Source organism: Hyperolius riggenbachi, chromosome 3 (assembly GCF_040937935.1).
Source record: "Hyperolius riggenbachi isolate aHypRig1 chromosome 3, aHypRig1.pri, whole genome shotgun sequence".
Taxonomy (NCBI): domain Eukaryota; kingdom Metazoa; phylum Chordata; class Amphibia; order Anura; family Hyperoliidae; genus Hyperolius; species Hyperolius riggenbachi.
In genome coordinates this window covers 39307626-39322638 of record NC_090648.1, presented here as the reverse complement: position 1 = coordinate 39322638, position 15013 = coordinate 39307626, and the positions used below count along the sequence as shown (strand labels likewise).

The window sequence follows — 15013 nt, the reverse complement described above, 5'->3', positions numbered from 1 at the left end:
GGCCAGGTGCCCCCCCCCCCCTTCCGCCTGAGGAACCTGCCTCACCCCGCCTCATGGGCATGGGCGGCCCGGGGCTGGTCACGTAAATGTTTCACTTTGAAACTGATTATATTATTAAGAAATTATAATATAATTATATTATTAATTGCATAATTATTATTCTTAATTCCAGCGAGGTGTTTTAAGCTCACAAAACATTAGGCCTGAAAACATATGTAAGCTATACATAAGCTAATCCAGCAATATCTTTACAGGAGTTTCATCGAGACACTAGGTTTATTTTACCTTGGATTCTTAGTTTGGTGCCAGCTCCATACTGGATGAAGTCTACATGTCCATCATCTGTGCACAGCTTTATCACCACAAAGCAGTAAAAGGAGGTGCTATCAGCCATCTGCACACCTTCTATAAAGAGGTCTGATGTTCCTGTTATGGTCGCTCTCTCCTTATAGTTGGGATGAACCATTTCCTGGTGGGGATGGTAGGCATATGGTCCAGTTATATTGCCTACCCTCCAGTACACACTGAGCCGCACAACTTCACTCTCTATATATGGGTAATGTATGGTGTAGGAGCAGTTTAGGGTTACAGGATCTACTTTTTGAGCTGTTGTCTCGATGGGCTGATTAACAGAGAATATTGAAGGTGGCTTTCCTAAAAATAGAGCATTTCACACATTCAGCAATGAAGGACATGTGTAATTCCCATATATGTGTAGATACATTAGATACATCCACACCTGTTATATTGGTACAGCTCATCATTTTGCAATGTCAGTTTTCTTGTAAATATTTGTGATGAACTGCTGAAATTTAACAGATAAGAATTCAACCTCAAACTGGCCAATTGACCAACTTAAGTTGTACTGATATAAAAAAGATGTCATGATTTGGATGGTAAACTGGTCAGTGTCCACACTCTTCAAAAGAGACAGTCTATGGTTTACTTTTCTGAAATAACTGATGGTTGTGTTTTGAGTAGATGTGAAGAGCACTCCTATGGTACCCATACACTTGTTCGAAATCCCGTTTATATACAGCAGATTCCATCACTGTGATCAAATCTGCTATGAAATAACACAAACATTGACCGATTGACCGATTGACCAAATTCCATCCGACATCAGTCGATTCAATCGGTCGGTCCAGACGGAAAATTTTGCTTGATCGTCGGTGGGTCAGGGGTGCGTCGCTAGCAGCTTTTAATTCGCCGATGACCGACGCAGCATAGCAGCAGCAATACTATCACCTGTCCGCCGGCGCAAGTCCCTGGAGCCCTTGCTGTCACTTCTTCATGCTGGCCTTCTTCTCCTCTTCTGTCCCATCCTGTAATAAGCTAAAGTTCAAGCAGTAGAGCGCCCTCCACTGACGCCAGAAGAAATTACAGCATTGACCCAGGACTTGCGCCATCGGACAGGTGTTATTATTGCTGCTGGCCGGGGGAGGCCTGGGGGTGGTGAGGCAAGTGGCGCCCCCACAGGTTTTTAATTGATCCCATGCTGAAATCGATTCAAAATCCGTGTGCAGTGTATGGGCAGCCAATAGATCCCTCTGTGATCAGATTACAGTATCAGGTTTTGGATAGGCACACCTTGCCGTGGATAGTTGGGTGCTCAGCCTTGATGCAGAAGCAACATCAGTCCAATACAAGCAATTCAAGGTCGGCTGGCACACCAACTCAAAGTTCCAAGCAATTTTATTGTATGCACAACATGACAATTGTTTCGGGGCCGCAGAGGGTCCCCTTCATCAGATAAAGTGCAGACATACAAGTGATGTGAAGTACAAACACAGTGTTTGTACTTCGCATCACTTGTATGTCTGCACTTTATCTGATCAAGGGGACCCTCTGCGGCCCCGAAACAATTGTCATGTTGTGCATTCAATAAAATTGCTTGGAACTTTGAGTTGGTGTGCCAGCCGACCTTGAATTGCTTCTGTGATCAGATTAAATCAGAGAGGGATCTATCTGTTGGTCGATCTGGTGGCTATTGACCAGTTTATGGCTACCTTTACACCCTCTGAGAGACTCCACATGAACATAACAATCTGAAGTTTATGGTCAAAAAGGAAATTTGGAGTAGAGCCGAAAATTTAATTTGTAGCTGCTTTGTATTTATAATGGCTAATCCCAATGTTACTTGCAGTGAGTGATTCTTGCATATATTACGAATTTTAATTTACACAGTTGTTATGAATTAGCTCGTTAGTCCTTGCGTTCAGTCTATATTTGGCAGTGCTATCTGGTCTTTTATTGATTTTTGTCTGTGAACTATTTGTTCTGTCTTCATTAAAGGACACCTGAAGTGAAAGGGATATAGAGGCTGCCATATTTATTGCATGCATGAAAAAAAGGCACAAGGAAATGTGAGTGCCCAATTTCGGCTAGTAGAACATTTTAAAAGTGTAAATTACTTCAATAATTGTTAAAATAATAATGATATTTTACTACAACTTAACCTAATGCTATTCTCACACAGAGAACCCTCCCTTACTGATGCCTAACCTTAACCCCCCCCCCCTACCACTTATTGTTGAGCACCACCAGGGGGGGGTCTTAGGATTAGGCACCACCTGGAGAGTATTCAGGATTAGGCACCACTGGGGGGTTAGGCACAACCAGGGGGGTCTTAGGGTTAGGCACCACCAGGGGGGGGGGGGTCTTAGGTTTAGGCACCACCAAGGGCAAGGGGGGTCTTAGGGTTAGGTACCATCAGGGCTAGTCTTAGGGTTAGGCACCACCAAGGGGGTCTTAGGGTTAGGCACCACCTAGAGGGTATTAGGGTTAGGCACCACCAGGGGAGGTTTCAGGGTTAGGCATCACCACAGGGGTCTTAGGGTTAGACATCACCGGGGGGGTCTTGGTGTTAGGCACCCCCAAGGAAGGGTAAGGGTTAAACACCAGGGGGAGAGTGATTAGAATTAGGCACCACCAGGGTGGTCTTAGTGTTAGGCACCACAAGGGGAGGGTTCTGTGTGAGAGTAGGGAGAAGTTAGGTCATAGTAATCACTTTTCTTCAGCCGGATTTGGCATTTCGGCTACACCAGGTGCCCTTTGTATCCAAATCTGGCTTTTTCGTTTACACCAGGTGCCCTTTTTTCCAGGTACCCTTTTTAAATGTATGCCCCACACCCCCCACCCTGCATCATTTGCTTCCTGCTCTCTTTTCAACTCCCTCATCATTTATGAACTTAAAGGGAAGGTTCAAGCAAAAAAAAAAAATGAGTTTCACTTACCTGGGGCTTCTACCAGCCCCATGCAGCCATCCTGTGCCCTCGTAGTCACTCACTGCTGCTCCAGTCCCCCGCTGGCAGCTTTCTGACCTCGGAGGTCAGGGCCGAATTGCGTACATTTTTACACATTCCCGCTAGTGCAGGAACATTAACGCATACATTTTTACGCGTTAGTGGTGCAACGCGTAAATTTTTGTTCCTGCACTAGCTGGAATGCGTAAAAATGTATGCAATGTGGCCCTGACCTCCGAGGTCAGAAAGCTGCCAGCGGGGGACTGGAGCAGCAGTGAGTGACTACAAGGGCACAGGATGGCTACATGGGGCTGGTAGAAGCCCCAGGTAAGTGAATCTCATTTTTTTTTTTTGCCTGGACCTTCCCTTTAAGTACTTTTTTTACTTTATACCTGTAACGATCAGTTTTGTGATTTGCTTGCTTAATAATCTTCCTCTTCCGGCAGTAGTGACATCACAGCAGTAGTTCTGGTAATGTCCTGGTTTTACTTTATGTATTTGAAGTGAAACATCATGAGGAAAATTGACCAATGAAAAATGGAAATGCAAATCTGCAGGTGTCCTCCATGTATGAAGGGGTCTTGTAGGATCACATGTATGATGTTCCCTGTCTGAAATATACCATGTGACTTCCTGTGCAGGGCCGGTGTCCTCCTCAGGGTAATGACACGGGATGATGACATCCTCCTCACCATAAACACCTATCACTTCTTCCAACTGAGTAACCGACACCCCATCTTTACAAAGACAAAATAGTTTTAAAAAAAACTTTATCAAACACTTCAGCTATTCCTTTATTTCTATTGAAATTTCAAATACAGTGTTTTAATTAATAAAATGCATACATTTCTGTAAAGATGATTTGTTATCCAACTTGTGGCATACCTAAAGAAAATAAAAGGGGTTAGGTTAAGGCTACCTTATTTTCTATTTGGATAAGAACTATTAACCTCCCCGGCGTTCTATTGAGATCGCCAGGGAGGCTGCGGGAGGGTTTTTTTTTAATTAAAAAAAAAACTATTTCATGCAGCCAACTGAAAGTTGGCTGCATGAAAGCCCACTAGAGGGCGCTCCGGAGGCGTTCTTCTGATCGCCTCCTGCGCCCAGAATAAACAAGGAAGGCCGCAATGAGCGGCCTTCCTTGTTTTGCTTAGATCGTCGCCATAGCGACGAGCGGAGTGACGTCATGGACGTCAGCCGACGTCCTGACGTCAGCCGCCTCCGATCCAGCCCTTAGCGCTGGCCGGAACTTTTTGTTCCGGCTACGGTGGGCTCAGGCGGCTGGGGGGACCCTCTTTCGCCGCTGCTCGCGGCGGATCGCCGCAGAGCGGCGGCGATCAAGCAGCACACGCGGCTGGCAAAGTGCCGGCTGCGTGTGCTGCACTTTATTTGAAGAAAATCGGCCCAGCAGGGCCTGAGCGGCAGCCTCCGGCGGTGATGGACGAGCTGAGCTCGTCCATACCGCTCAGGAGGTTAAGAGGCTGCCTATATCCAGAAAAAAAAATCAAACCATCCACTAGACTAGGTTTTGGCAAATGTTTTGACTCTTGGGCCACAATTGTTTGTTAGGGGTAAGATTGATAGTGGATTAGATGACGCTGTATGTTGGTGGTGGCTGGATGGTGTAATGGTTAAGGGCTCTGCCTCTGACACAGGAGACCTGGGTTCGAATCTCGGCTCTGCCTGTTCAGTACGCCAGCACCTAATTCAGTAGGAGACCTTTGGCAAGTCTCCCTAACACTGCTACTGCCTATAGAGCGCGCCCTAGTGACTGCTGCTCTGGCGCTTTGAGTCCGCCAGGAGAAAAGCGCGATATAAATGTTATTTGTCTTGTCATTTGTCTTGTATCATCTACTAAACTAATCTTTCTAACACAATTCAACTGTTGCCTCTCCTGAAGGTGAGCTGCCAGCCCTCTGTCAGAAGCTTGTGACACTTGGATAGCTTCCATTTAGATGCCTTTTCAGCATTATTGGAGAGAAGTACATCTTCCAGCTGGTTAGTGTCTTTGATAAACTTATAAAGGAACAGGGAAAGAGAATTTTGATGCTCAGCTACTAACTTGTCCAATGTATATTGCAAGTTGCTTAAAGGACACCCGAGGTAAAAATAAACTAATGAAATAAACAATTGTATCCATCCTCTTTCTACTAATAATGACTTTTTATCATACTCTACAGTTTTATTTTATATTTAAAGGAATACTATCAATACCCAAGTGTTCTAAAATGACTATGTACAAATAATGTCTAAGTAGCTGTGTAAACATTTCCCTACTTTTCATGTTAAATATCAGAGGCAAAAGCTTTAATTTATTGAGTGTAGGATTTAGCTATACTGGGACAAATCAATTGCATAAGGAGTCTCTGCTTCAATGCACAGCCAGTGTTGCATATCGGACTACAGAGTATTTTTCTCTGAAAGCCAAAACAGGATGAAAAGCTGTGAAAATTACAAGTTTCCTCTGCTCTCTTCACACACTTCAGTCAGAAACACAGGACACAGAAGCTGCAGCTGTTGGGAGCTTTCTCTCTCTCATACAGAGTCACACGCAGGGTTAACTAATCAAGTGTGAGGGGAATTTCCCCTCCCCTAATGGCTCATTCTGCCCTCAGTTTTGGCATCAGTAATGTTTGAAAGTATTTTGATAACAGTAAACAAAGAGGTTGCTAGTGAAATGTATACACCAGGGGGCATGGCAATGACGGAGACCAGGAAGGTGGTGTGAAGCCTGAGCTCCTGGTTCGGCTCCTTCTAAAGTGGCACAAAGCAGTGCAAATTCACAGCAATCCGGCGAATATGCAGGAGGGAATGGATACCGACACGGGCTCCTCTAACAAAAGGAAGCAGGGCACCCTAAACCAAAGAAACTCACTGATTTTTTCACCGAGCGTCCTCAGTGCTCCACGAGGAGGAACCAAGATGGCGCCGCTCCTCCATCTCAGAATCAGCTCCCTGCTCGTCCTGACATCGTGGCTGGCAGCAACACAGAGAGCCCAGAAGGTGACGACTCATACACCCTCTCCTCGCTACCTCCGGAACACTGCAATGAGACATCGCCGACTAACAGCCCGGCGAGATCCTGTCCCCGCCTTGATGACGGCGCCCACAATACCGACAAGGTAGGCCGAGCTCTCACTCTCCCACAGGGAATGCAGCATGCCCCTCAGACATATTAGCTTTCCCAGCGACAGATCAACCTGTGTCTCAGGAGTATCTTAAAGATCTCCTTCTATCCTTCAGTTCAGCATTAATGGCAGACTTATCAACCATTCACACATCTCTGCAAAGAGACACTGATGACTTAGGTCACAGAGAGGATCTAACAGAAAATAAAATCATTGCTATAGTGAAACAACACAATCTCATGGTAGATACCTCGGAACAGAACACCAATGACATTAAATGGCTTAAAACAAAAGCATCAGATCTGGAGGACCGCTCCAGACACAATAACCTTAAACTAAGAGGAATCACAGAAACCATCTCATCTGGGGAGCTGACTGCTGAGACGATATGTAACATCTCTTGCAAAAGCAGCACTACCTGAGGCAACAACGATTGAGCTCACCATAGAGTCCACCGCCTACCAAAACCTGCACATCATCCAGAAAACATACCCAGAGACATCATTGTTCGCTTTTTATTCTCTCAAATAAAAGAGAACTTAATGTTAGCCTTAAGAAAGATGGGTACCTTGCCGGACCTCTTTTCTAAAATCTCACTCTACTCTGATCTTTCTCAAGCCACTTTTCAGAACAGGAGAGCATTACAACCTCTTGCAAAAGCCATGAGAGATGCTCAAATTACCTACAAATGGGGATTTCCCACTAAACTGATTTTCTCCGTACACAGTAAGCAATATACCATCTCAACACCCGACTCTGGAATAAACCTTCTCAAGCAACTTAAAATCAAGATACAAGGAGACTTGATTACTAACACCAAATACAATCCCAATCAGAAGAATCCCTTCTCCTCCTCAACAACCTCCTGATCAAGCACATAAGAAATCTAAAAACCGAACCAGGCCATAACTGTTCACTAGCATTCTTTACATTGCGTGTCCAAGCAATGAGACACAATGTAGAAGTTGAACTTGTTTCTACATTTACGTTACTAAAGTTATACGTTCATATGTTATTGTTTCTATGGTTCCTCATTCTACAATCGCAAACTGTTATAATGTATATAGTTGTGATCTCATATAAAGAATTTTGTTATCTAAACCACTATACACAAGCATCATATTCATACTACGGTTGGCATGGCCTGAAATTTTTCCTAAAGTTCTAGTGAATTAATGCTCAAGGCCTAAATTCAGCTTTTAAACGAAGATTAACCTATTTTGGTTCCTGGACGTAGTTTCTACGTCCAGGAACCATGCACGCTACCGTGCGCCCCCGCGGCCGATCGTGCGCGTGCACGCGCACTCCCGGCCACGGATTCGGTAGCCAAGGAATCAATGTATCGGGCTATGGAGCCCGATCACTGATTCCTCTCCCCCGCTGAAAAAGCGACAGCTTCTCTTGGAAGCTGAGCTTTTTCTGGCCGTCTCCTTCCCGATGCGTCACTCTAAGCGCATGCTACGCTTAGAGTGACGTCATGTAAAGAAACTCATGGCCGCCATCTTGTGGCCAAAAAGTAATACTACACCTGAAAAAAAAAAAAAAAAGAATTAACACACATTTACATTATACATCTATTGTTTACCTCCCAAAAGTACCCAAATAAAATGTTTAGTATAAAAAAAAAAAAAACATTACAATAAAAAAAAAAAAAACATGTAAATATTTACCTAAGGGTCTAAACTTTTTAAATATCAATGTAAAGATGAAATATTTCTATATTTTTTTTTATTTGAAACTTGTAAATAGTGATAGATGCAAAATGGAAAAAATGCACCTTTATTTCCAAATAAAATATTGTCGCCATACATTGTGATATGGACATAATTTTAATGGTGTAATAACCGGGACATATGGATAAATACAATACGTGAGTTTTAATTATGGAGGCATGTATTATTTTAAAACTATAATGGCTGAAAAATGAGAAATAATGAATTTTTCCATTTTTTTCTTATTCTTCCTGTTAAAATGCATTTACAGTAAAGTGGCTCTTAGCAAAATTTACCCCCCAAAGAAAGCCTAATTGGTGGTGGAAAAAACAAGATATAGATCAGTGCATTGTGATAAGTAGTGATAAAGTTATAGGCTAATGAATGGGAGGTGAACATTTCTCACGTGAAAACGACGGAACCTGAATGGGATAATGTGGTCAGATGCACAATCACAAAAAGTCCATATTCTCATGGCACAAGAAACACATTTACTAAATATTGATACTAAATTCTGTTCTTCCTCAAATTACCCAACTGTATTCCATAGCATCCAATCAAATTGAAGAAAAAAGCGGGGCACCACTCCTTTTAAAAGTCCCTTTATTCCGGTGGGGGAGACAGCAGGTACATGCAGTGGGGGTATCAAGTGCCTGACAGCTGTTTCGCTGGTTTAAACCAGCTTCTTCAGAGGCAGTATGTACACAAGACACCATAGAAACGCTTCTTAAATATTGTAATGGAGGCCAGAAACACCCTCCCACCTCTCCGAGAAACAAGTACTCTGATTGGGTGCTGGGCGACACAAACCGCCTCCTTACCTCTAAACCTGTAACCATTGCCACCAGTTTAAAAATGGGCGGAACATATTTAAACCAGCGAAACAGCTGTCAGGCACTTGATACCCCCACTGCATGTACCTGCTGTCTCCCCCACCGGAATAAAGGGACTTTTAAAAGGAGTGGTGCCCCGCTTTTTTCTTCAATTTGATTGGATGGCAAAGTTTCTTGGATGAGCACGCTCTGCATCTTGGTCCCAGCCCTGGTGTGTCTGCCCTGCTACATTTGGTGCCAGGTACTGTTGTCTTTTTTTGTCTGTATTCCATAGCACATTCAACAACAAAAAAGGGGCGTATTATTAGCCTTTTGTGAAGATATTAAGGTGGTACCTATCTCAGTATCTATTGATGAAGGTGGTAGATACATAATATTTGTTGGTCAGATTAACGATCAAACCTACATTGTATTATCCTTGTATGCACCCAATACCTCCCAAAGACAGCTCTTACAAAAATTACTATCTAAAGTTGAGAAAGTCAAACAGGGTCATCTCTTGATAGGAGGTGACTTCAATGCCTGTATATCTAAGATAGACTCCTCCGCCAAAAACACTTCCATTGGAGAAAGTCCTGAAATGAAAAAATGTATTAGATCCATGGAGAATCTTTAATACAACCGAAAAAGATTACTCACACTATTCTTCTGTTCATCGAACACACTCACGTATTGATTTTTTTCTCCCAGAAAGAGTTCTCCTACAATCAGTAGTTGACACCAATATAGGCAATATAACGTGGTCAGACCACTCTCCAATACAGATATCTATTAGGAACACTTCCTTGACCCAGAAACCTAAGACATGGAGGATGAACTACTCTATCCTAACTAACTCCACTTATAAACCTATCTTTAAAAATCACTTACAAGAGTACTTTGCTAACAACTCAACCCCTGATATTAACAATCATACAATTTGGTCAGCACATAAAGCCTATATGAGAGGCCTTTATCTCCAACAGAGCGCCAAACTGAAAAAAGAAAGACAACAAACCTACTCAAACCAACTATCCCAGATACAAATACTTGAAAAGTCCCACAAGAATTCCCAAGATCCACTGATCAACAACCAACTTTATCAGCTCAGACAAGAATTGAGAAATGTTCTCTTGTACCAATATGAAGCTAATATGAGGAAACTCAACTCTACCAAATACTCTAGTAATAACAAAGCAGGAATAATATTTAGCGAATCTTGTAAAACACGGAAATCTCAAATCGATGATTTTTTCAAGCATACACCCAACCGCAAAAAACAAAATCATGAACCCTAAGAGTATAGCAAATGCCTTTGCAGATTACTACACCCAACTGTACAATCTCCAAAACGATACCAATACTGTTCAACCGACCCCCGCTCTAATTAATGATTTTCTATCCTCAAACAACTACCCACACTTAAATTGGATCAATTAGAAGAACTAAACACACCATTCTCCACACTAGAAATACTTAAAGCCATTAAATCCTTAAAAAAATAAAGCTCCAGGCCCAGATGGCTTTATTAACCTTCCTGGCGGCAAGGCTATGCCACGCAGGAGGATTTCTCAGGCCCTGCTGGGCCGATTTGCATAATTTTTTTTGCTAGCAGCGTGTACTGCCCGATCGCCGGCGCTCCACGCCGATTTGCCACTACCAGCCGTGCCGAGCCGCCCCCCCCCCCCCAGACCCCATGCATTGCCTGGCCAATCAGTGCCAGGCAGCGCTGGGGGGTGGACCGGGGCTCCCTTTGACGTCACAACGTCTATGACGTCGGTGACGTCATCCCGCCCATCGCCATGGCGATGGGGGAAGCCCTAATGGAAATCCCATTCAGAATGGGATTTCCGGACGGGCTTGATCGCTGGAGGCGATCGAAGAGGGTGGGGGGATGCCGCTGCACAGCGGCTGTCATGTAGCTAGCGCTAGGCTAGCTACATGATTTAAGAAAAAAAAAAATAGTGCTGTGCTTCCCCCTGGCCGCCAGAAGGGTTAATGAATACTAAACACAGATACAAAACTATACGTCAAACTAATTGCAAACCGACTAATGCATATAACGCCAACCTTGCTATTATCTGACCAAGTGGGTTTTACAAAAGGAAGACAGGCACCGGATGGAACAAGAAGAATGTTGAATATACTAAGACACATAGGGCCATATGCAATTCACTTTTTCACCTGAGTTTTCTCCTTGGAGTTATTTTTTCATCTTTGATTTAAAATATCCAGCACTTTTCAACTAAAAAAGTACCAAAAAGTAGGTGAAAAAGTACTATCAAACTTATTTTGAGTATTTTCTTGCTTTCTGGTGGCTTAAAAGGCATTTTATTAACAAGTTTAAAAATATCACCTAGGAGAAAACTCAGGAGAAAAAGTGAATTGCATATGGGCCATAGAGCTCTGTCGAACGCCTTCTCTGCTCCTCACTTTGGATACTGAGAAGGCGTTTAACAGAGTTCACTGGGGTTTTCTAAGTGCTACCCTCCTCAAATTTGGGTTTCAAGGCCCAATTTTGGTAGCCATAATAGCACTATACACCAACCCTTCGGCTAAAGTGAATGCTGCAGGTATTTTATCTGAGACCTTCGATATCTCAAATGGAACCCGTCAAGGGTGTCCTCTCTCTCCTATTATATTTGTCCTTCTGATGGAGACATTAGCACAAAAATTAGCACAAACTACAACTGAAATGCAAGGAATATCTATAGGAAGCAAAAAACATGTGATCAGTCTTTTTGCTGATGACGTCACCTTAACAATCTCAAAGCCCCTTGAATCACTACAACATCTACTTACAGTACTAACATCCTTTTCTGAAGCATCTTATTATAAATTGAACCAAACTAAGTCCTATATTTTAGGCTTGAATATTCCCCCAAAATTCAAAAATTCCAGCTCTCTTAGATTTGCATTTCCTTGGGCTGAAGAAGCAGTACAATACTTGGGAGTCCATTTGACACCGAAGGTCTCGGATTTATTCAAACATAATTTTTTACCCTTTCTAAAAACTCTCAAAACTGAATCTCAATCTTTCACCAAATTTTCCTTATCCTGGTCGGGTAGATTAGCTTCCTTCTAAATGTTCTTGCTACCAAAAATTCTCTACATATTTCGTACTCTACCAATACACTTTTAGGGCCCTTTTCCACCAGCGCAAACTGAATCGCAAAAACGCAAACCGCTAGCGACTTCTACGGTTTGCTTTTTAACATAGGAATCGCGGTAGGTCATTTCCACTACCGCGATTCGTTTTTGTCGGGAACGCGAACGCGCGGCGGAGCAATATTTGCCGCGATTTTGCTATGCAGTGCATAGCATAGCAAAATCGCGGCCGCGAACGTCGGGGAATCGCCGGTAATTGCGATTCAGCAATCGCTAGCGTTCAGCGTGAACGCTAGCGATTGCTAGTGGAAAAGGGCCCTAAGAGCACATACTTCCTAGATCTAAAAAAAAAATTATGAATACCTTTATTTGGGGAGGCCGTAAACCAAGAATCGCCTATAACACTATGACTTTATCTAAACACTTAGGGGGTATTGGACTTCCTAACTTAGAAATGTATTATCAATCTTGTATCCTTGACTTTGCTAAGGCCTGGAGGTCTAATTCTAAAGAAAAAAAATGGGTTTCACTAGAACAAGACATAACTAATCCAGTCTGACTTCAGATATGTAGCCAGACATGGTCTTGTGTATCCATATGCAGTGGCTGCATGGTGTAATGGTTAAGGGCTCAGCCTCTGACACAGGAGACCAGAGTTCAGTAGGAGACCTTAGGCAAGTCTTCCTAACACTACTATCTTGTCTAATTTTTCTCTTGACAATTGTTGAACACAAGGCCATGTCTGGCTACATATCTGTAAGCAGTGGCTGCATGGTGTAATGGTTAAGGGCTCTGCCTTTGACACTGGAGACCAGAGTTCAAATCTCAGCTCTGTCTGTTCAGTAAGCCACCACCTATTCAGTAGGAGACCTTAGGCAAGTCTTCCTAACACAGCTACTGCCTATAGAGCATGCCCTAGTGCCTGCAGCTCTGGTGCTTTGAGTCCGCCCGAAGAAAAGTGTGATATAAATGTTATTTGTCTTGTCTACTTTTTCTCTTGTATTGAGCATAAATGGTAAATTTTAGGCCAACTTCAGTTACTACTGGTGCTGTGGTACAGTGGTTAGCGTGCTTGCCCACCACACAGTGAGACCCAGGTTCAAATCCCAGCCAATGTGAGTTGGCTTTTATGCTACAAATCCTTAAAGGGAACCTAAACGGAGAAGGATATGGATTTTTCCTTTTAAAATAATACCAGTTGCCTGAATCGCCTGCTGATCCTGTGTCTCTAATACTTTTAGCCACAGCCCCTGAACAAGCATGCAGATCAGGTGCTCTGACTGAAGTCAGACTGGATTAGCTGCATGCTTGTTTCAGGGTGTGATTCAGCCACTATTGCAGTCACAAAGATCAGCTGGACTGCCAGGCAACTGGTATTGTTTACAGGAAACATCCATATCACTCTCAGTTAAGGTTCCCTTTAAGCAACCTAATGTTTCTATTGCATTTAGCATAAATGGTAAATTTTAGGCCAGCTTCAGTTACTACTGGGGTTGTGGTACAGTGGTTAGCGTGCTTGTCCACCACACAGTGAGACCCAGGTTCAAATCCCAGCAAATGTGAGTTGACTTTTATGCTACAAATCCTTAAAGGGAACCTAAACGGAGAAGGATATGGATTTTTCCTTTTAAAATAATACCAGTTGCCTGAATCGCCTGCTGATCCTGTGTCTCTCTAATACTTTTAGCCACAGCCCCTGAACAAGCATGCAGATCAGGTGCTCTGACTGAAGTCAGACTGGATTAGCTGCATGCTTGTTTCAGGGTGTGATTCAGCCACTATTGCAGTCACAAAGATCAGCTGGACTGCCAGGCAACTGGTATTGTTTACAGGAAACATCCATATCACTCTCAGTTAAGGTTCCCTTTAAGCAACCTAATGTTTCTATTGCATTTAGCATAAGTGGTAAATTTTAGGCCAGCTTCAGTTAGTACTGGTGTGATGGTACAGTGGTTAGGGTGACTTGCCCACCACACAGTGAGATCTGGGTTCGATTCCCAGCCATGGTGTGATGTGAACTGGTTTTTGAAATAGCATAATTCCCTGGCAGATGAGATCCTCCTCACTCCGGTAGGAGGGAGGAAGGAAGGAGGAGACCCACAAGAGGCTAATTAAAATCTCCCTAGCAGAGTGTGTAGCAGCTGTCCCATAGCTAATTAGTGTAGGCAGACAACTGAGTCAAATGGTATAAGGACCTTGCTTGGAGGAGGGAGGGAGGGTGGGTCCTCCAGCAGTGATGTGTATTTCACTCAATCAGGTGTGCCTCCAGGTATTAGAGCTCTTGAAACATGTTTTATATAATTTTTCCAGCTGGTAGAATTTTTTTAAATTTTCAAAGTTTGCCTCCCCATTGAAGTCTATAGCGGTTCGCGAACTTTTTCGCGAACCGAACCTTTCGCGGAGGTTCGCGAACCTAAAATCGGAGGTTCGCGACATCTCTACTAATAATCAAACAATCTCTTCAATTAAGAAAGTATCACAATTTCAAAGTGTAATTCCCATTGGGAACAATATATAAAGATACTCAAATGTTGGTATATAACTCCTAGGAAACTAGCATAATTCATAAGTAACTACCTCCTCACCCATATGCTGGAAATGTTCACATTCCATAGGAACAATAATACATATGTTATGGGAGTGCCCACATTTTTCTGACCTTTGGAGACTGTAGAGCAGTACATAAGGCAGCAGTTAGACCCGGGATTTTCCATGACACCACAAGTAGCCTTGTTATGTATAGATATAGATAAAATTGATCCCACATATTGATTGCAGATCTGCCATCTAATGATGGCAACCCAATGCACAATAACGAGTAACTGGAAATCCACAGATAAATTAGACTTTGTCTCTCTCATAGCAATGTATAAACGCAATATAACAACGGAGAAATATCTTAGGCCAGACTGCTCTCTTAATACTTAGCTGCACAATTTTACCTAATAAAATGTATGAGATAATATAGTGGTGAGATTAACAATGTCATTATAAATAACGTTGTGAAT

The 15013-nt window shown here is 42.9% G+C and overlaps 1 protein-coding gene across 1 annotated transcript in view; it reads right to left on the bottom strand.

The window, feature by feature from the left end:
* LOC137562552 (uncharacterized) overlaps positions 1 to 15013 on the bottom strand; it is a 43945-nt gene that overhangs the window by 11452 nt on the left and 17480 nt on the right. The window contains exons 4-5 of the mRNA XM_068274005.1: positions 3868 to 3982; positions 286 to 654 (exon numbers count right to left, since the gene is read on the bottom strand). Of these exons, the coding sequence (XP_068130106.1) occupies positions 286 to 654; positions 3868 to 3940 (442 nt within the window). The 5' untranslated portion in view covers positions 3941 to 3982. The remainder of the gene's footprint in view (positions 1 to 285; positions 655 to 3867; positions 3983 to 15013) is intronic.